This window comes from Pleurodeles waltl, chromosome 3_1 (genome assembly GCF_031143425.1).
Source record: "Pleurodeles waltl isolate 20211129_DDA chromosome 3_1, aPleWal1.hap1.20221129, whole genome shotgun sequence".
NCBI lineage: Eukaryota > Metazoa > Chordata > Amphibia > Caudata > Salamandridae > Pleurodeles > Pleurodeles waltl.
The window spans coordinates 1956407278-1956429007 of NC_090440.1; the positions used below are offsets into that span (position 1 = coordinate 1956407278).

Consider the following 21730-nt stretch of genomic DNA (forward strand, 5'->3'; position numbering starts at 1 on the left):
AGGGGCGTGGCTTGATCAGCATGATTGGAGTGTGTTAGCTTCAGATTTCCTAACATTCAATCACTCTGGCACATGATGTTAAAATACATTGTACGACAACAAGACAGGTGGGAGAGGCTTAAGGGGCAGCGGAAAGAGAGGAACGCAAATTGATAGTGGTACTAAGTGAGAGAAAGCACATTATTTTGTGAAATAACCAACATTTTTCAAGTCTTTCCCAGCAGAGAGGGAGAGAACGTGTGTGCGTTTTTATCTGTGTGTAAAAATTCCGGGTGAAATCCGGCAGGCGCCGCACCGTCCCCGACGGAAGCACATGCATCCAACTATTAATCACAAAATATATTTATTGGGGGGGTGTAGCACCCCAAACACTCCACCGAAGCTACGCCTATGGAATGGGGAAATATAAACAATGTTAAGCCATGTAACTTTCTAACTTCTTGAAATCCTTCCTCAAGGGAAAAAAGGCTGCAAAATAAAACAGAACACTTAACAGTGTAAAACTATATTGACCAGTGTTTAAACTTTCGACACTACTGCCCAATAAAAAAGTTGAAAAATACTTTTTCCCCCATCCTGGTTTCATAGAAAACGTTGCAAATCTTTTTTTTAAATAACTTAACAGATGCCGCCAGAGGACTGTACCATTATTTGCCGCATGTGTGCCTTGGGATTCGACCCCCATCCTTCGTTCATTCTGGAATTCCAAGCCCCTTCCGGCCAGTGGGACTGCGCCCAGAGACACCTGGATTTTCTATTTAATCACTTAAAATGCCTTCCTTATCTTTCACCAAACACCCGTGTGTGCCCTTTCATGCAGGTGTGTGAAAGGCGGGGGCGACTCCTTGATAGATGACAGACACGAAGCGAGACACAAGTGGGGACGGGGGGGCGGGGTTCATTCTTACAGTAGGGGGGAAGGACTGATGACGACAAAATGAAGTATTTTAGGGCGAAAGTCGAGAAGGTGGAGCTGTGAAATAAAAGGTGGGGTGAAATAGACGAGGAGTTACAGGACAGAATGCGAGGAGAAAAGAAGGCAACAGTCAAGAGAGGCAATTTGGAGGGGCAATTTGGAGGGGCGGAGAGAGAGAGAGAGAGAGAGAAATGGGTGAAGCAAAAGTTACAAGGTTACTTACTCTGTGTTATAAGGAAACCAGTTCCAACGCTGTGCATTAATTATTTACTATTTAACTTCCAACCTTAGCATTGTGCAGACTGTCCGCCTTCTATTTCTTCAACACTCTGACTTGTTCGCACTTTATAAAAACACTTTGTAAACTTTATAAATAAATAACCCACTTTAATCCCTGTCTCGCGTCAACGTAACCAGTTACACTGCTACTAACATACCTGAAAATATCGATTATAAAATAGAAAGCCCCGGTCTCGAACACGGCATCCCTGAAGGCAAGATGTCGCCTCGCTTGGTCACTTGAGAGACCGGGCATTAAGAAAGAGTCGAGAGATATTGTGAAAGGTGAAGGAAAAACGAGACAGAAGGTAAGAGATAAAGGACTAGAGAAGCAGAAATGGGTAGCGAAAGTGGAAAGAAGAGCGGGAACAAGGATAGACTGAATGAGAGATTGAAAGGAGGAGGAGGACATCGTATGCAAAGCGGAAAGTGCAAAAAGGGACTCTGAATATACAGTTAAAAAGTGAGACAGGCGTGCAAACGGTTTTGGTTGGCAATGCTTTTAGTAAAGCAGCGGCTCAGCACCTCCCCGGCACAGCAGTACCAGCTCAGCCCTGTAGGTGGCGCATGGCGCCAAAGTAGAAAGGAGGGACGGTGTCTGTAGGCAGTAGGCTCAGTGGCTTCCTAAAAGCAGAGACACCTGGTATTAATGAACTGAGTCGATGTGCACGGAGTAGCCGGACGCCGTTAGAGCCCGAGTCCTGGGATTACTGCACATACCTCTCCAGGCGGACGCTGGCACCCAGGAAGGAGGCTGGTAAAGACAATCCCACCGCTATTGAGGCCCACGGGACCCCCGCAGCATCCCCCCCTCAGGAATTTAACGCGCCAGAGGGAGCCTCAACTTTCGAGACTCGGAGCCCGGCCACGGGCTGACTGTCCGGGACAGGAGGGTTGCAACGGGGCAGGATGCCTTGCTCTCGTTCTCGAGGGTCGCAGACCAGGAGCCACTAGAGGAAGGAGAGGGAGGACCCTTGCACGCGAGCTGCAGTCTGGAGACGAGCTGCAGACCGGGGTCTCCTCAGCTGCTGCGCTTCTTCATCACTCAGGCACTGAAGGAAAGTTGACAGCTGGACAAGACGAGGAGACAGGCAGCCCCTGACACTCCAAGCAAGGGAGGTGGACATGGAGGGGTTCTATGTGTGCTGTGACGACTGAAAGCAAATAATGTGATTTGAGGAGGACATCTGTGGGGACCGCTTTGCAACAAGCTGCACCGAGCCTCGCCAGTGCCTGTAGCTGCTGGGGAGGATTCCGTGGAGGTGGCTGCGGCATCAACAGGTCTGAGCCCCGAGGAGCTTGTCTCGTGCTTTGTGCCCGCATCTAAAGGCGGCCTGAAGACCAGCGGGGGCCCCGGGGTGTGGCTCCGCTGCCGGCCAGGTGGCAGCAGGGCAGAAATCCCATCACTGCTAGTACCAACAATTGCCCCTCAGGCTGACTCCCCTGTGCACTCTTCTGGCTTCAGTTCAGAGTTGGGCAAAGCACTTCCACCCTGGGGGAGTGACGGGGAGGAGAGATGCTGCAGGGAGGAGGAGGGAACGGGCGCCCTGTTTTGTGTATCGATCTTTTGGAAATGGAATGGAAGTGGGGCGGAGGGGGATCTCTTGAGTTCAGAGGAAGAGGCTGGGAAAGTTTGCAGCAGGGCTGAGAGTTTCTGGGGAAGGCAAATCTTGCTGTGATTCTACACAGTGGTCCCTCTTTTTTTTCCTTTGGATCTCATTTCTGGAAATAGCTTCTGCAACCATTCCTGAAGGAAGGCTCTGACATCTTGGGGACAGGAAACCACTATGTATGCAGGAGTACAGTCTCAGGACATTTCTGTAGGTATCTCTTTTTGAGAGGTTTTCAGAACACTGGACTTTATGAAGGACATCACCTGCAGCACCATGAAGCTTCCCAAGCATGGGCCCTTCATGGACCCTGCCAAGTAAAGGGGACCCCCAGTTACCAGTCCGGTGCATGCACCCCCTGCTCCTCCTCGCCAAGGACTGGACATGACCGTGAACCCAGCCTACATTACCATAGAAATCATCATCGCCATCCTGTCTATCGCGGGCAACGTCCTGGTCTGCTGGGCCGTAGCCATCAACAGCACCCTGAAGAATGCCACCAACTACTTCCTGGTGTCGCTGGCGGTGGCGGACATTGCTGTGGGCCTGCTGGCCATACCCTTTGCCATTACCATCAGCATTGGCTTCGAGACTGACTTCCACGCTTGCCTCTTCTTCGCCTGCTTCGTACTGGTCCTGACCCAAAGCTCCATTTTCAGCCTCCTGGCCGTGGCTGTGGACCGCTACCTGGCCATCAAGATCCCACTCCGGTAAGTGCACGCAGTGGTCTGTTTTAGTAGGGTTTGTGGAGGTAACTATGGCTCTTGTTAAGTCAACACAAATCCACTGTTGGCCACTAAGATGAACATATAGGACCTTAAAGTGGTACTGCTGATCACAGCATTAGGAATTTGTGCCTAAAATTGTGGTGGGTGATCAGTTTTGTCCACAGCTGCTCCATGTGTTTTGTATATCTGTATATACGTGATATCTATCTATCTATGTATATATATATATATATATATATATATCCACGCACATATGACCAGCATTTTCTCTGTAGTTATGGATTAATCATTTAGTCCACAGAAAAACATAAATTTATGCTAATAACTGTGCGGCGAGTGGGTCAATGTGCCTGCTAACGAAATCACATAACTTACAGAAATGAGGTTAGTGCAGTGAATGTCACCAAGAAGTAGTTTTTTTCCCTCAATTCTTTTACATCCATTTTAGATTATAATTTATTGCCTTGTGCATCATTTTGTGCTTCGGCACCTTGAAGCTGGGCTTCCCTTGGCATTGTCTGTGTGATATAAATAAAGTAAACAAGTGTTTGGCCTGTGTACGAATTCTGAGAGCTTGCGTCCCATGAGGAGCGGTCTACCTTCTATCTAGCGGTAAATCGAACAAGTGGTTGAAAGTGGGGCCACAGGCAATCACATTCGGGGGCCAGCACGTATTTTTTCTCAATGGACTTTGAAGCAAAGTAATAGAGAGAAAAACCCGAAAGTGGGGAAGAAAAAGTTGGAAGAAAAAAACAATAACAAAGGGAGAAAGTAGGGATTACAAAGAACCTACAAGAGTGACATATGGAGGCAGCGGGGGTGTCACGTGACAGATTAAAGAGGTATAGGTGGAATCAAGACTGCAGTCTTGGTGTTTGGAAACTCATCCCTTGATGGTGCCTGCTGCAGGCTTCTGTGCAAAACTTTGACTGTGGGCACTTATTCTTTTACAAAAATTAACACTGGCTACATGTCTGAGGGGTTAAACTTGATTGGACGTTTTCTTGTTTTTGTCTGGGGGGTTCCTCATCCAATGTATTTTTAGGTGAGACTCAGTCTTCAAGAGGACCCACTTGTAGTAACTTGTTGGTTGACCAATCAATCAATGGTTCTTGTAGAGTGCAGCTTATCACCCGTTAGGGTCTCAAGGACCTGTGGGGGGGGGGGCGTGTAGTGGAGTTTAGTCGAAGAGCCAGGCTTGATCCCAGTTGCCATCAGCTTATGTTTCTAATCTTGACAATTATTATTATTGCTAAACATCTTGCATTGACTGCTTCCATACCAGTGTGGTTTGTGCCCAGTAGTTCAAACGACTGGAATTAACTTTCAGGACACTGAAGAATCCTTTTGCCTGTAAGAAAGAGGCACTGAAAAGTCATTTGGTTTATCTATAGAATAAAAGAGATATTTGAATGTTCACAGTGCCTCCAGATTCCTTTTTGCACCTGATTACCAAGTGACCCTATATCAAGTGCTATGTTATGCTGACTGCTTCTGTATAGCACTGTCCAGCCATGTGTACGCTTCTGGGTGCCTGTTGTAGTTTTGGAATCCTCATTAACAGAAGTCAAAGTGATCTGTTGATATTTTGTTTGTATCCTATTGTTTTGATGTGAGTCATATGCGATCGTGGCCAGTGAGGTTGGCATGCGCTAATGTTTTACTGAGTGATAAAATACATTGGATAGTGGCGCCAAGAACAACTTATGGATCTGTGTGGAGCATTAAGTGCACGGGTGTGTGCCAGAGCACATTGCTGCTTGTTTCACTCAGCTGGGGCGTATGGTTTTCAGGACTAGATAAAATGTCACCCATGATCGTGGAGTCACTTGGTAGCTGCGATAATATCTCTGAGGTGGGAGACATGCAACCTATTGCAGCGAACAAAACCCTTACACCGTAGGATGGCCAGGTGTTTCAGTTTTCACTAGTTGTCCTTCCAAATTTAGCACATGTCCCGGCTTTGAGAGGTTCGACTGGAAACGGAGGAAAGCATGTTTTGTGGGTTTTTTCATGTCTGGGCTTGTTGGTAGCTCTTCTAGGAAAGCCATTTACGGGGGCATGGCTTCTTGGGATGGGGGGGGGGGTTAGCTCCTCTAATAAATGTATTTTGTGATAAATAGTTGGGTGCATGTGCTTTAAGTAGGGTATGGTAAGGTGTCTGTCGGGTTTACACACACAGATTGAAACAAACACACACTCTCTCTCCCTCTCTCTGTTTGGAAAGGCTTTACTTGGTTATTTCACAAAATAATGCGCTTTCCCTCACTTGGTACTCCCCCAATCTGCATTCCTCTTCCTTTCCACTGCCTCTTAAGCCCCTCTCACGCGCCTTGCTTGTGGTATAATGTATGTTAACATCAGGTGCCAGCGTGATTGTCACACCCTCCAATCATACTGTCCAAGCAACGCCCCTGGCCATCTAATTAACACGCATGATACTGGGTTTAAAAGTTGCACTTGATGTATTCCCTTAGTTCCTTTTCCTGTGTTTCCATGTTGATGAGCGCAGTCATTTGTCATCCTGTGCCCCCCAGTTTATGTAAAATAGTAGTCCTCCTATTTTTTTACCAAATGCCCCAGTTTTTGGTTTTCAAAGTCTGGTCCCACTAACCCAAAATAAGACATCCTTCTACAGATTTTCTTCTGGCCCAACGGGCAAGGGGTGTGTTATGAGCTCCAATGAGGTTTGACCCGCACATTTATGTCGTTGTTTTTATACCGCTCCACCTTGCGCCTAGAAGCTGTTCGGGCTTTGGTGCAGCGCTGCACGCAGTGTTGTTAGAAGCACGACACAAACTGGTTGCGGGGACGATGTTTACAGGAGTTTCGTGGGTGTGGTCGGAATCGGTCACATAATGAAATGAATGGAAGTAGTAGTTGTTGAGAGTCAAACAGTGCTTGTTTGGACATGCTACACCCAGAACAAACATGCGCGGGCACGCGCATCCCTCGCCTCCTCGAGCAGCGTGGGCAGGGTGCGCTCACCCGGGCACCTGAATGCGCGGGTGGAGTGGGCGGGGCCGACGCACGGGTGGAAGAAAAGGGGGACCACAACACTAGAGCGGGGAGAGCGCTTAGACGCGTCTGTCTGCTCTTTGACTTTCCACAGGTAACCGCGGAGCTCGCTCAGTGATTTCCGCGCCCTCACTTGTTCTGCTGAATGGCGGATTTAAACGCCTCGCAGAACTCTGGGCGCTTTCTGTGCAGCAGGTAGTTTCAGTTTATGTTCATTAAAGCGCCGCCCGAGCGGGGCAGTCCGGCGCTCTGCACGTTAAATGTGGCTTTTCTAGCGAGTATGTGTGCCAACCCCTGAATCTGTCAGTATCGTTTTCTCACCTTCCAGCACGGGGATAGTTTTGGAACTTTTGAGGTCAGTCTCAGTAGAGCCGAATGAGCGTGGACTACGGGCTTCCCCACGCTTCCTGACCGCAAATGTTAGAAGCTGTAATGGCTATGACCGGATTGGGGGAGGGGGCGTGCGATCACTGGACCCAGTACTTTTCCGGTCTGCTACTTATCATGAGTGCTACCATCACCCACGCGCTTAGAGTTGAATTTACCTTGTGATATACAAAGCACGTAATCTTCAAAAACAAAAAACATATACCTGTTGTATATAAATTGTCATTGGAGGTGGTGCACATGTCTGGTTAATTTTGCCTTTATTGCAAGCGGTGCAAAGGTCCGGTGAATTTTAGGATTGTCGGCACTGGCAGTGGTGCAGATGTCATGTGGATTTTTAGGAATGACAGGCAAAAAAAAACGAGTGAGCTGTCTTCCCCCGAGTCCCCAGCCCCCGGAAGTAAAGAAAAAACAAAAAACTGGGGTATACAGACAGCAGTGGCCGATATTTCATGTTGTCTGTCTTGTCGGCGCGAGAAGTGCAGAGACAGTCATGACTTTTTTTTAATGAAATCTTTACTTGGCTGTACCGGAAGTTTCCTTTGCTTCACTACAAGGATGAGAATGAGATAAATCTTTCTTCAGAATTCTGCACAACACGTAGACTGGATGGGAATTTCTCAGAACTTTCCAATTAGTTTGTATAGTGAAGACAAGAGCTGATCACAGAAACTATCATAAATTATCTTAAATTCAAAAGTAAACGATGCAGTATTTTACTCTGCTTCAATAACTAAAAATTAGTGTTATCTGCTAAAACCTGGGAATTTACCATTGATCCATCCAAACACCAAGTTGCTTTATCTTTTTTGTGAGTTCAATTTCCTGCAACACAAAAGGATGATTGATGGAGTGCTGAAACTTTTCAAACACTCGTCCCCAGTCACAGATCTGGGTTTAATCCATCATTCTTTTTGCTCACCATGCCACCCCAGTCTTGACCCTGTTCCCAATGAGGACAGGCCAGCCCGAACAGCCAAGCCAGGTCCTCCCTGGACCGGAAACAAGCATCCTTGGCGCGGGTTTCAAGGTATCAACCGATGAGCTTGAATCCAACGGCATAGTGAGCAGCACGGGACCCATGTCTGGGCATACCTTTCCCACTTAGGGCAACTTTAGTAACACAAAATGATGATGGACGGAGTTTTGAAACTTTTCAAACACTCTCCCCCAGTCAGAGATCTGGGTTCAACCCATTGTTCTTTTGCACACCATACCACACCTGATTGGACCCAACCATATGCAAATCAGTCATGACCCTGTTCCCCATGGAAACAGTCCAGCCTGAGTTGCCACGGGGAACAGGGTCAAGAATGAGTAAAAGAACGATGGATTAAACCTAGATCTGTGACTGGTGGTGAGTGTTTGAAAGGTTTCAGCATTCTGTCCATCATCCTTTTGTGTTGCTAAAGTTGCCCTAAGTGGGAAGGGTATGGCCAGACGGGGGTCCTGTGCTCACTGTGACACTTGATTTAGCTGATGAAGGGTGATACCCTGAAACCTGCGCCCAGGATGCTTGTTTCCGATCCAGGGAGGACTTGGCTTGTCTGTTCAGGCTGGACTGTTCCCATGGGGAACAGGGACAAGACTGATTTGCATATGGCTGGGTCCAAACTGGGGTGTATAGTGAACAAAAGAACGATGATTAAACCCAGATCTGTGACTGGGGGTGAGTGTTTGAAAAGTTTCAGCACTCCAGCCATCATCCTTTTGAGTTGCTAAAGTTCAATTTCCTGGCCATAAAAAGAAGACCCTGTACTCTGCAGTAGGGTTTTGTCAATACCAATGTTTCTGCTAGATTATGGCTTTTGTTATAGAGCCTTTTAATTCTAACCACCCTGGTCAATACAGTGCTCTGTTTATGATGGACACAGTGTCTGCTGCTTAGTGGCAATGTCAACAACAGAGTAGGGAGTAGCCCTGCGGTAGTGCCACTAGCCAAAAACCAGGAGAGAGCTTCCCAGGACCACAGCTGTGCAGCCTTCTAGGAGGGAGGATGTGCACTACTCAGAGACCACACTATCCCCCTTGCTGAAAGAAACCGGGCCTGGGTGTCCATTTGGTTTTGACCAGAAAAACTCTCAAGCTAATAAGAACCAGAGTTGTAACTAAGTATCAACACATCTTATCATAGGAAAGTACAATGGGCATGACCAAAATCCACTTTGGTATCTATCTTGAGGTGGTGATTTCTATCTAGATCCACCAAATAGGTCCTAAATTGCTCCACTATGCCCACACATCCATTCCACATAAATAGAAGTGGATCAAGCACAAAATATTCCATAGATGCTGGTTGGATATCACTCTGCTTGAAACAGGTTGACAGCACCCTACTGCCAGCCTGCATCTCCATCATCTTGAAGCAGGAATGGAAAAGAAGTTCAGTGACACATGATGCTCTCTCCCTCACTTCATCCCAGGAGTATAATGCTGCTTTGTTTGCCTGTAGGCGTCACCCTGTGATTCTAAGTTTTCTGCGGCTGGCACAGGCTGCCTGAGATGGTGGGGTGCACAAACCCCAGGAGAATGATTTGCAGTGGCTAAGGAAAGCCTAGTGATCTTTTGGGTGTACCTGGTTCCTGCCTGTGACAGCATGGGTGAGGAGTCCATCTCAAATGAAGCAGTCATGAGAACCAATCCTGGTTAACACTGCAGCTTCAAGAAGCAAACCCATTCTCTCTGCAATGCTGACTCAGCCCTCTGCATACTCTTTTAAGTCCAGGCACAGATACCATGATCCACCCATCCAATGGCATTCCTTCTTCATGCACTGTCACTCACGCAGAGCAGTCCGTTCCCTGTTTGGGTCCCCCCATAGTTGCTATGGTATAGTTTTCTGCTGTGCCACTCCTGTTTGCAGAGCCCTGCGACATTGCTATCTGTAGGGCCACCTTGGCACTCTGAAGCGGGGCAGTGTCCCTCTTCCAGCAGACTTGCTGGAAGCCTGTACAGCACACACCTACTTGGTGGAGGGAAGGCCAAAGACAGGCACCTCCATTTTGTGTTCCTCTGTACATCTCTCCTGTGTCCTGATACAGCCCAGTGTTCAAGGATTGCAAAGAGACCTAGGTAAGGAGCCCAAAGATATTTTCTAGTCAAATAGTATTAATTGTTCAAAAAGTGTTTGTTTTACTGTGGACTCTGTGTTTTCAGGCAGCCTGGCCTCTTTTAAAGTGGTGTTTGTTTCAAAATCGTTTTTGCTGTGACTGTGTGAATTCCCTTGCTAGTTTGTGGCTCCCCCCCCCTGCTTTCCAAAGGGCCCCCACTGCGTTTACCGCCGATTCAGGTGGTGCGTTCTTGATGCGCAGGATCAAGAGGGCATCTCCATAAAGACGCACGAGTAACAATCGCATTGCCAAAGGCACACAAGGTTGCAGAAGACGTTTACCCCGTGGTCCATCACGTAGCCTTAGTGTACAATACAAAAGGGGCATTTAAAACATGCTAGGTAACCCATAATGACTTACTGGTAGAAAATACTCCAGTTGGGGATGCCATGATGCTCATTTTACAGAAACTAGACCGAAACAGGAAGCATTTACAAATATAAACGTCGCAGGTGTCACAGTTGAAGCTACGCTTCTGGAAAGGACAAGCCACCTTAACTCTTGGGCTTGGCAAAGGCAAAACAGAATTGTGCGCTCGGAGATTCCATACCAGAAAAAAAAGTAGAATCCTTCGTGGAGGTGAATTGATGATGCACAGGCGCGTAATCTGACTGTGACGAGTGGGTTCTCTCTTCCTCTCCTAGCGACAGCAGAGTGCAGGGTTCTCCCTTTATAAATCATCTGTAAACTCCACCCGCTGGGTAAAGCCCCGCCCACCCTCCTAGTAGCAAAGGTCTTCCCGCCTTGTCAGGGTGATGGGCAGCTTTCCAAAGGGCCCCCACTGCGTTTCCCGCCGATTCAGGTGGTGCGTTCTTGATGCGCAGGATCAAGAGGGCATCTCCATAAAGACGCACTAGTAACAATGGCATTGCCAAAGGCACACAAGGTTGCTGGAGACGTTTACCCCGTGGTCCATCACGTAGCCTTAGTGTACAATACAAAAAGGGTGTTTAAAACTTGCTAGCTGACGCTTACTGACTTACTGGTAGAAAATACTCCGGTTGTGTAGGCCATGATGCTCATTTTAAAGAAACTAGACCTAAACAGGAAGCACTTACAAATATAAAGTCGCAGGTGCCCTAGTTGAAGCTCCGCTTCTGGAAAGGACAAGCCACCCTAACTCTTGGGTTTGGCAAAGGCAAAACACGTTTGTGCGCTTTTGATGCGCAGGAGCACGAGGGAATCTCCATAAAGACGCACGAGTAACAATCGCATTGCCAAAGGCACACAAGGTTGCAGGAGACGTTTACCCCGTGGTCCATCACATAGCCTAACTGTACAATACAAAAGGGGCGTTTAAACATGCTAGGTAACCCATAATGACTTACTGGTAGAAAATACTCCAGTTGGGGATGCCATGATGCTCATTTTACAGAAACTAGACCGAAACAGGAAGCACTTACAAATATTAACGTCGCCGGTGTCACAGTTGAAGCTCCGCTTCTGGAAAGGACAAGCCACCCTAACTCTTGGGCTTGGCAAAGGCAAAACAGAATTGTGCGCTCGGAGATTCCATACCAGAAAAACAACTTGAATCCTTCGTGGAGGTGAATTGATGATGCGCTGGCGCGTAATCTGACTTTGACGAGTGGGTTCGGTCTTCCTCTCCTAGCGACAGCAGAGTGCAGGGTTCTCCCTTTATAAATCATCTGTAAGCTCCGCCTGCTGGGTAAAGCCCCGCCCACCCTCGTAGTAGCAAAGGTCTTCCTGCCTTGTCAGGGTGATGGGCAGCTTTCCAAAGGGTCCCCACTGCGTTTACCGCCGATTCAGGTGGTGCGTTCTTGATGCGCAGGATCAAGAGGGCATCTCCATAAAGACGCACTAGTAACAATCACATTGCCAAAGGCACACAAGGTTGCTGGAGACGTTTACCCCGTGGCCCATCACGTACCCTTAGTGCACAATATAAACGGGGCGTATAAAACATGCTAGGTTATGCTTACTGACATACTCGTAGAAAATACTCCGGTTGGGTAGGCCACGATGCTCATTTTACAGAAACTAAACCTCAAAGGAAGCACTTACAAATATAATCGTAGCAGGTGCTGCAGTTGAAGCTCAGCTTCTGGAAAGGACAAGCCACCCTAACTCTCGGACTTGGCAAAGATAAAGCAAGGCTGTGCGCTCCCGCCTTTTACCAGGATGATGGACAGCTTTCCAAAACGACCCCACTGCGTTTACCGCTGATTCACGTGGTGCGTTGTTGATGCGCTGAAGCACGAGGACATCTCCACAAAGACGCACTAGTAACAATAACATTGCCAAAGGCACACAAGGTTGCTGGAGACGTTTACCCCGTGGCCCATCACGAACCCCTAGTGTACAATATAATCGTAGCAGGTGCCGCAGTTGAAGCTCAGCTTCTGGAAAGGACAATCCACCCTAACTCTTGGGCTTGGCAAAGATAAAGCACGGCTGTGCGCTCAGAGATCCCATAGCAGAAAAGAACTAGAATCCTTCCTGGAGGTGAACTGATGATGCACTGGAGCGTAATCTGTATCTGACTGTGACGCGCGGGTTCTATCTTCCTCTGCTGGAGACACAGAGTAGAAGGTTCTCCCTTTATAAAGCACCTGTAAGCTCCGCCCGCTGAGCCACGCCCCGTCCACCCTCGAAGTAGGTAAAGGAATTCCTGCCTTTTACCACGATGATGGACAGCTTTCCAAAACGACCCCACTGCGTTTACCGCCGATTTCTGGTGGTGCGTTGTTGATGCTCAGAAGCACGAGGACATCTCCACAAAGACGCACTAGTAACAATCACATTGCCAAAGGCACACAAGGTTGCTGGAGACGTTTACCCCGTGGCCCATCAAGTACCCTTAGTGTACAATATAAACGGGGCGTATAAAAACATGCTAGGTTACGCTTACTTACATACTCGTAGAAAATACTCCGGTTGGGTAGGCCACGATGCTCATTTTACAGAAACTAAACCTCAAAGGAAACACTTACAAATATAATCGTAGCAGGTGCCGCAGTTGAAGCTCAGCTTCTGGAAAGGACAAGCCACCCTAACTCTTGGGCTTGGCAAAGATAAAGCAAGGCTGTGCGCTCAGAGATCCCATAGCAGAAAAGATCTAGAATCCATCCTGGAGGTGAACTGATGATGTACTGGAGCGTTATCTGTATCTGTATCTGACTGTGACGCGCGGGTTCTATCTTCCTCTGCTGGAGACACAGAGTAGAAGGTTCTCCCTTTATAAAGCACCTGTAAGCTCCGCCCGCTGAGCCACGCCCCGTCCACCCTCGAAGTAGGTAAAGGAATTCCCGCCTTTTTACCACGATGATGGACAGCTTTCCAAAACGACCCCACTGCGTTTACCGCCGATTTCCGGTGGTGCGTTGTTGATGCTCAGAAGCACGAGGACATCTCCACAAAGACGCACTAGTAACAATCACATAGCCAAAGGCACACAAGGTTGCTGGAGACGTTTACCCCGTGGCCCATCACGTACCCTTAGTGTACAATATAAACGGGGCGTAAAAAAACATGCTAGGTAACGCCTACTGACATACTCGTAGAAAATACTCCGGTTGGGTAGGCCACGATGCTCATTTTACAGAAACTAAACCTCAAAGGAAGCACTTAGAAATATAAACGTATATAAAGGCATGTTTGTGGATCATTGCATGGGTTGTTATACTAGATATCTATGAATTTCTGCTCTCTTTTTATCACACTTATCTACTCATCACTCTTATGTCATGTCTCTATCAAACTATCCTCCATTCTCACTCGGACTCATCCCAAATCCCTTCGACCACTTTCATCTCCTAAATATCTCTGCCTAAGCTCTTCCCTCCACCTCCACATCTAACTCACCAAACCTCACTCTACCTCTGTGACCTCCCACACAACCCTACTAAATTCTCCTGCATTCATCTCACCCTACTACTATGTTCTCCCTAACCCTTCCACATCCTCTTTCTCCTCCGCTCCCCTTTTATTCATCTCAAGCCTTTGGATTGAGTAAATGAAGGATAAACTCCCAACTAACACTTCTGGATTTCTTTCCTCCTCCACCCCTCCATTACTCCAGTCAATCTAACTAACAAACTCTCATATCTGCAACTCAAATTAACTCATAATAATACTAAAACTGTACTCCTTATTTAAATTATACTAATCCATCACTAATTCTTGTTGGGTACCGGAGTAGCGTGCTACTCATCGAAAAGCGCTTCGACGCCTCGTCAGGGGTAGTAAGCGCTATATAAATACGATTACAATTACTTAACATTCATCAATATTTTCCTAAGGAGAACCCTTGCCTTATTGCTTAGTTACGGGATGGGTAATTCGGGCTGGACTGTTCCCACGGGGAACAGGGTCAAGACTGATTTGCATATGGCTGGGTCCAAACTGGAATGGCATGGGCAGCAAAAAAAACGATGGATTTAGGCCCAGATCTCTCTACTGGGGGTGAATGTTTGACATTGTTCAGCATTCCGTCCATCACTTATTCTTTTTGCATTAGTTACGGGATGGGACCATGAGTCTGGTTGGGTTGACATCATGGGGCACAATATGGGTTATTGAGTGGAGGAGGGTGGGTGGCTGATGGTGGTCTGGCCAGTTCGTGTGTTGTTGGAAGGTACTTCTGCTAAGCATTACAACAACCTGAGCCATGAAAACTCTATAACCAGGTAGCCATCTAATTGTAAGGCCTGCAGTTTGTAGCGCATTGTCTGTTCTACACGCACTATTCCAGGAACTCTTCAAACTTTGTCTCGTAATGCTGCTGACACTAACATTATGGAAATATGATCTTGCGCACTTAAGATTGCTAAGTGACTTCAAGTGCGACAGAAGCAATCTCCTCTTTCTCTTTTGCCGCCATGTCAATTCTCTGTGTGTGAAACCACAATTTCAACTTGTTAGATGCCTTCTGAGATCTGCTGAGGGTTCCCCACAGCAGTGTGGAATGGAGGGCGCTTCCAGCTGAGTGGGAATTGCAGCTGTGTCTGGTTTGTGTGCGTCCTTATCCATCTATCGGGCCTAGAGAACCAATACGATGGAGACTGCTCTTCCAGAAACTGCATTACAGAGACCTTTTAAAAATCACCTGTGGAGCCATTAGGCCTGACTCTGACCATAGCCTCGAGTAAGCACTTTATTCTCTGACCGTTTGAAACCAGGGAGGGGGAAACTTGTTCCATTTCACAAAAACTGACGCCATCTTGATGGATATTTGCAACTGAAGCATATCTGCAGAGTCTGTGAAAACGATGTTAGAGTTCCCGTTATGTTAACTGTACACAAGAACAGCATATTTTTTTTACATCTAATATCTTTGTGAATGCATGACAAATATCACTCCATTTAACGTCACCCCCTTTGCATTACCTACAAACGTAACCAAACTTAGTTTTTTACAGTGTATAATTGCATACTTAAAGTGTATATTAGTCGTTAACAGATGAGCAGTCTGATACTCCAGCACAGAAAGAAGGCTTCACTTCTTTGGAACCTGCATGTCTTGGGCTGGGCTGAAGTGATTCCTAGGTCTTGTCGGTTTATTGTAGGCTCCTGCGTGTTTAGGAACTGAGCACTATTTTCAAATACAGCACCCGTTCCTCAGAGCGCACCAAATGATATGTTAGAATACAGGCTTGTGCTACAATAGTCGGGGGTGCCCATCATAGGTTCAGGGGTGCCAGCACAATACCAGGTTCTCGGGATAGCCACTAATTTATTTGGTCAGCGGTTATTCTGCAATTGCTTGGAGCTACTTTGGAAACCTTGCACTAACCCATTTCTCAATTATTCTCATAAGTATCTGTCATGAATGGCCCATTGGGAAGGCGTCTCCTCCCTGCTATTGTGGACAAGTTGTTTTGGCTTTAAGATGATTTTTTAAAGTATTGTTTATGCTGCGCTGGCACAGGGAAGGGTCTAGATTGTGTTGTTAAACAACTGAAAGATAATGCAATGATTAAACTACCAGAGTAACAGAGTACTTGTGCCAGATATAGTCTGATTGAATGGAAAATCCAGAGGAGATTGCAGTAGCCCTGGACTCACTCCAACACTTCCGGCATGTTGATGTATCTGGTTTTCTAGAAATTTGCCGTTTCCTCTATAAATAAGGCCATCTCTGCTGGGGTCTTTCCTAGATGCATGCCAGAAGGCGAGGGTTTCCCAAACCCTTTAAGAAGAGAAGGGATTCAAAAGGCCACAGTGTGAAGATGAAGGCGATTCTAAGATCTGTTCCTTGTGTTGCAAGGCCCATCTGGATTACTGGCCCGTGTGTCCATCAAATCTCAAAACCTTGTGACTTTGTCTTCACGTGGTGAAGTTTCAACTTCACCTGACATCTTGCCTGATTTTGGAGACTACATCATACTAGATAAGTAGAAGGAAAGAGAAGGCTTGGGGCATGATTTACTGGGTGCACCTTAGAATTCAGTAGGTGGAAAATGGCTACTGATCGGAAGACCTGTTGCTTCCAATGCCATTGTTACTAAATCTCCATCTAAAGTGAACTGGCTTAATCCTGAGCAAAGCTTTCTACGAACATTTATTCTTCATCACACAGGTTGCTGTTTATAGCGCTTGAAAGTAATAGTGTCCATTTTATATATAGCATTTAATTCCAGGGTTTGTGCATTCTGAGCTCTTCCAATGAGGGGAGCAGTATCTGTACAGGTTGAAACCATGCCCTATAGTTAAGATGGGATTTGAACTCTTGTTTTATGTTTCCCCAATCAAATAACTTACCATTAGACCCCATTCCTCCCTGGAGCAACACAATGGGTGAATATTGATTTGTTGAATATATTTAAAAATCTCTCCTAGGAGTTGTCGTCTAGATACTTAATTTGCATTGACTGAAGTTAATACAGTTGTTTGTTGTCTGCTGACTTGTTTTATGAGTTTTTTTCTTTCTACAATGTGAAAGGCTCAATGTGCTTTTATTTTGCTTGTTGGGGAATGTTCACAGGGTTGTCTTATGTCAGAGAGCTGGTCACAAACACTGGTCCATAAGATGGCTGTTGCCATGGGAGCTGTCGGAGATGCTCAAGGATGTAACCGTCCACTGTATACTCATAGTCAATGGAAGCCACTCCATGAATTGCCAAAAGTGTTGTCAGCCTATGAGAGCCGCTGCCCCAGGTTGACTGTCTATTGGATTTTTGTAACCATGGACAGCTTCCCATATGGTATCCGTCTCTGTCCCAGTAGTGCTATGCCACAGTCACGGAATGGATGCACAGTAAGCACAGACCTTGCACTCTTGTCTTTGGAAGAGCATTCACAGAGACCTCTTGAGGGCAGATTTTGTAAATGACTGCTATCCATGTGGTGGTTTTACATTATGCAGGGACGCCTACGTTCATAAATTAACTCCCTTCTTTTCCTAGAAATTCTATTTACTGGGCTGTACAGGGAAACTGCTTTCGTGGAAGTAGCATATTGAAAGGTTATCTGAGCTCTGCTTGCTGCTGGGAGATGTTCTATTTCACAATGCTTCAACACTGTGGTGACTCGTGGCCTGCTGGTAGAGCACACATGGTCAGCTCATTCGGACAAAGGAACAGTAAACCGAAATGTGCCTATCACCCTCCTGCCATACTGAAAAAATATATCCTCCCACTTTAGGAGCACCCGATTAAGCGAATGTCTGTCAAGGTATAGGAGCACCCCTGCAAGTGTTTATGGCAATCACATGAATGAATCCGGCCACAAGCAAGAGCCCACCTTATCCATCATCTACAAAGGCCTTCAGACAAGAGGATGCAGAGGGACTTAATAATGACAAACTGAGGATTTCTTATTTTTAGGTCTGAGACTGGCCTGGATCTTTTGATTTTATTTAAGTCATATGTTTAATAAACATATAGGACCTTTTGAGCCAGCCCTCTACATCCATTGATCTGTTATTGTCCTCTACATTTTCCCCTCTCCTACTAGAGAATGGAGAAGTGGGTCAGCCCATTTCAGCCATAGGCTAACTTCACTGTGAGCGAGGGCATTCTGCCCTTTCACAATGGGCACATCTACATACCAAGTAGGTTGCTTAAGTACCAAGGTTACTATGACAGTGTGTGCTTTTTCCAACCCAAAATGTAGTTTTTAATATATATATCCCATAGCTTCTCCAGCAATAAAGCTTTGCAAAAACCATGACACAAAAAAGTGCATTGACAAAGCCAAGAGGTTGGTTGCCAAATCCAGACCTATTGGCTTCGCCAATGTTTGTTCCGAATGAAGGACTGCTAAGGATCGAGTAATTCACAGCAAGTCTGCCCTCGGGAGGGGCATGTGCTGACAAGATTTTTCTGAATTTCAGTGTGTTGCATCTTATGATCCACATACACTACAGTGTTTAAAAGGCCATATCAGTGTTACAAATGTGCTTTACATTGAAAAACAATCCAATATGAAACATTGCTTCACCAGATTAAACCTCGTTAACTGTCAAGGACCGCCCTCACTATGCAAGGCAGTGGTTCCATTTGTATCCTCTTTAACTGTGGAGGATAGTAGCACCTTACAACTATACCATGTTATCAGTCGCGGCTCACTACACTCACGCATACCTTTAATAAATAAAAACTTACCTGATCTGCTGACCCACGCCGCTCCCCTTTCCATCATCGCAGCAGGCACTGGCTCCCAGCCTACCCTGTGGCCAATCCTGTCGCTGCTCAGAGCAGCGTCAGGATTGGCTGGGAGCGCCAGGGCGCTCCCAGGCAGACTGTTAGCCTGTGCGGGCTCTCTTCAGCCCAGCAAACAGTGCTGGGCTGGAGAGAGCACGCTGCGCATGTGTGTTTGTCTGGGCCAAGATGGCCAGCCAAACACACATGCGCTTTGAGGGGGAGTGCTGTGCATTTCCCCTAACTGCTCGTCACCCCACATAGGTTTGTAGCTTCTGCTGCTGGTACGGGGGGAGGGGGTTTGGGTGTGACGCTCCTCAGCCCTAACGGAGGAGCCGCCCCTGCATATTATGTAGAAGGGTTTTACCTTATCCCTGCTTCCTTTTACAAGGCAATAGCGCCTTGTGTACCGTTTTCAATCACTCAATAAGACATCATCATCGTATCCATCCTTCCCTTAGCAAGGTAATAACACCTTATGCACGATCCTTCTCTATGGGGTACAGTTGTACTTTTTGCACCCTCACATCCTATACGGGAAAGTTGCACCTCATGCATTCTCATTCACTATGCGGGAGAGCTGGGCCCTATGCAGATTCCTTCAGTGTGCCACTTTAGGGAGCCCTTACCGGCAGGCAGTATGTCAGTAAGTCTTAAAAAAATGGTCTGCAGCCTAAAGAGAGCCAATAGGCATGGTCTAACTTTAGGGATAGCTGCCCCTGCAACTCTTAAGCAGAGGCATAATTGACAGCAAGGATGTCTGCTGTTTAATGTCTCCACCTGTTAGTTGTAAGTTTAGGCTACTTCCGCTGCAATAAAACGTGTATTCAACCAAGGATTCCATTTTAAAACTGTGATGGGGTGCCTTTCTATGATGTCTTACAAGCACCGGCAAGTAGTTCAGGGCAGTATTTAAGTGGATACTCCTCTGCTAGAAAATAGATCGGTCCGCTGGTTGACCTTCACGTGCCCTGGGTAGGTTTGAGTGAGAGCGCATTAGCTGTAAAGTGTGTGGTGGGTGACAGTAAACTGTATGGAAAGGGAAGGTTTAACTCTTTTGTTATCCGTGTCAGTCTGGATGTTTGTAACACGATGACTCATTCTGCCTTTGCCTGCCTCGACTACAGTGAGCTTGTGCTGGCCTACGTAAGCAATCCCCCAGAGCCTGTAACTGACGTCACTTGACGCCTGGCAAACAGATGCTCTCCTTACCTTCCACGATACTCTTTTCAAGGGCCTGGAGCAGAAGGATCTTTTTTTTCCCACTGTTAGGATGACTACAGAAGTGACCATTTCTGTGTATTACATCATATTCTAGAGCCCAATGTGGTTGGGTGCATTGTTGTGATCTATCGTTTAATTATCGGTTTTTAGCCATTTACATTTCAGAGGGATGTTGAGTGTTGTGTAGAAGTCTTTCAATGCAATGCAAATGTGGGGGGCTCCAGAGAGATGTACTCCCAGTTTCCTTTTTCATACTCCGGTCTTGTCACTTGTATAAGAGTAACTGAAAGTCAGGCAGCAAGAGGGAGATTAAGTCCGGTTTTGCTGGCACATTGTGAACAGGGCATTAAAACAGGATGCATTCGCTTAGCTAAAAAGCTTGGGCCGGCGCGGCCATGCCCTTGGTTCACCTTTGGTATCGGGGCTTAAAAACTGATGTCTCTTGTCTTAAGTCAGCAGCACCTGAGTGATGTTAAAGCTGCTTGGTATCTCTGTCCTGTTCAAAATCTTGTATGCGCAAAGAGAGATTTGCCTCTGGTGTAGTGCGGTGCAACACTACCAGAATGTAAGGATTTAACTAGAAGGCTTTCTTGGATCTATAAAAGTTGTGTGCTAACCTGGTGCAGATCATTAGCTATCAAACCTTCGTTGATGATTTCCTCTCTGGTACATGAGCATTTCTGAAGGCTACCCTCTTGCAAAATCTGTTAGAAACTTATTGGAAGGAAGCTTAGTGGGTTGAGTGTCTACTACAGGGAACTGTGAATATACCCAACAAGGCCAAATCACTGGAGAATTTCGTTGTTATTTTGTGTGTTATTAACCCTTGCTTGCGTGCCTACAACAAATTAAGATTTTACAAACGTAATATGAATGGTCTCCTTCCTCTTCCCTTAATCCTTACCTCCCTTCCTCCAAGGTCCAACATGTGCAGCATTGCTGGGGTGGAAAATGGTGGGGAGAGGGGATGGGGAACTGCATCGCGGGAGTTACGACTTCTCTCTGTACGTCATTGCTGATGTTGGCAAGGATGTGACCAAGTCATCAAGAGGTGATAGATCAAGTCATGCTGTTCCTGCCTAAACAGAAGCATAACTTCTTCTACCTTTTAAGTGGCTCTTTCCTGTTAGGAAGAACTTGCATGTCACAAAAATGGTATTGGTCTCAGCAAAAGGGCCTCAGTGAAAGAACTCTTAACTATCACTTAAACTGTCCTATTGTGTTTCTTTTAATGCCTTCCTGCATTTAAAAGAAATGTCGTGAACTCTCAAGTGCTCTTGAGAAAGTGCCAGTGGCCTAGGAGAGGGGATGGGGCATCTAGAATCTGGGGCTGTTACAGCCAGAAAGTGGTTGGCTTGAGTTCTGTACGATATGATTCTTGCAAACGCAAATGAAAGAATAACTTCTTGAATGTTGTGATCATAACACGCCATACACCAGTTTCTTCTCTACTCAGGGTGCTGGTCAGGAGGCATGGTGAACCATCCTTAGCGCGCTGTGTGTGAATGGCTGAATGTACACATTCTCATTTTATTCATGCACAAAACTCAAGCACAGCTAGCTTCTATGCTACTAACTGCAAAAAAAACGAAGTGAATGCCAGCATCTTTGTAAATAGCCAGGTCAGAGGTAGATATAAATTCCATCTTTAGGTGAGTGAGTACCCTAAATGTGGTATGTTGATATGGCAGCCCTCTTAGTATTCATCCCAGCAGCTTTACTAGCATTTTAAGTGACATACTTATCCTTAGACACAGCAGATCCTTGAGATAATCATACTATTGGAAACATTACCTTGCAACTTGTTAGACATTTTCATTATCAGGGCATTAATGAGGCGACTGTAAATGATCTA

At 46.4% G+C, this 21730-nt stretch overlaps 1 protein-coding gene across 1 annotated transcript in view; it reads left to right on the plus strand.

Annotated features, from left to right (window-relative positions):
- The first annotated feature begins 1843 nt into the window (after positions 1-1843).
- ADORA2B (adenosine A2b receptor) overlaps positions 1844-21730 on the plus strand; it is a 122374-nt gene continuing 102487 nt past the window's right edge. Inside the window, exon 1 of the mRNA XM_069226286.1 lies at positions 1844-3515. Within this exon, the coding sequence (XP_069082387.1) occupies positions 3190-3515 (326 nt within the window). The 5' untranslated portion in view covers positions 1844-3189. The remainder of the gene's footprint in view (positions 3516-21730) is intronic.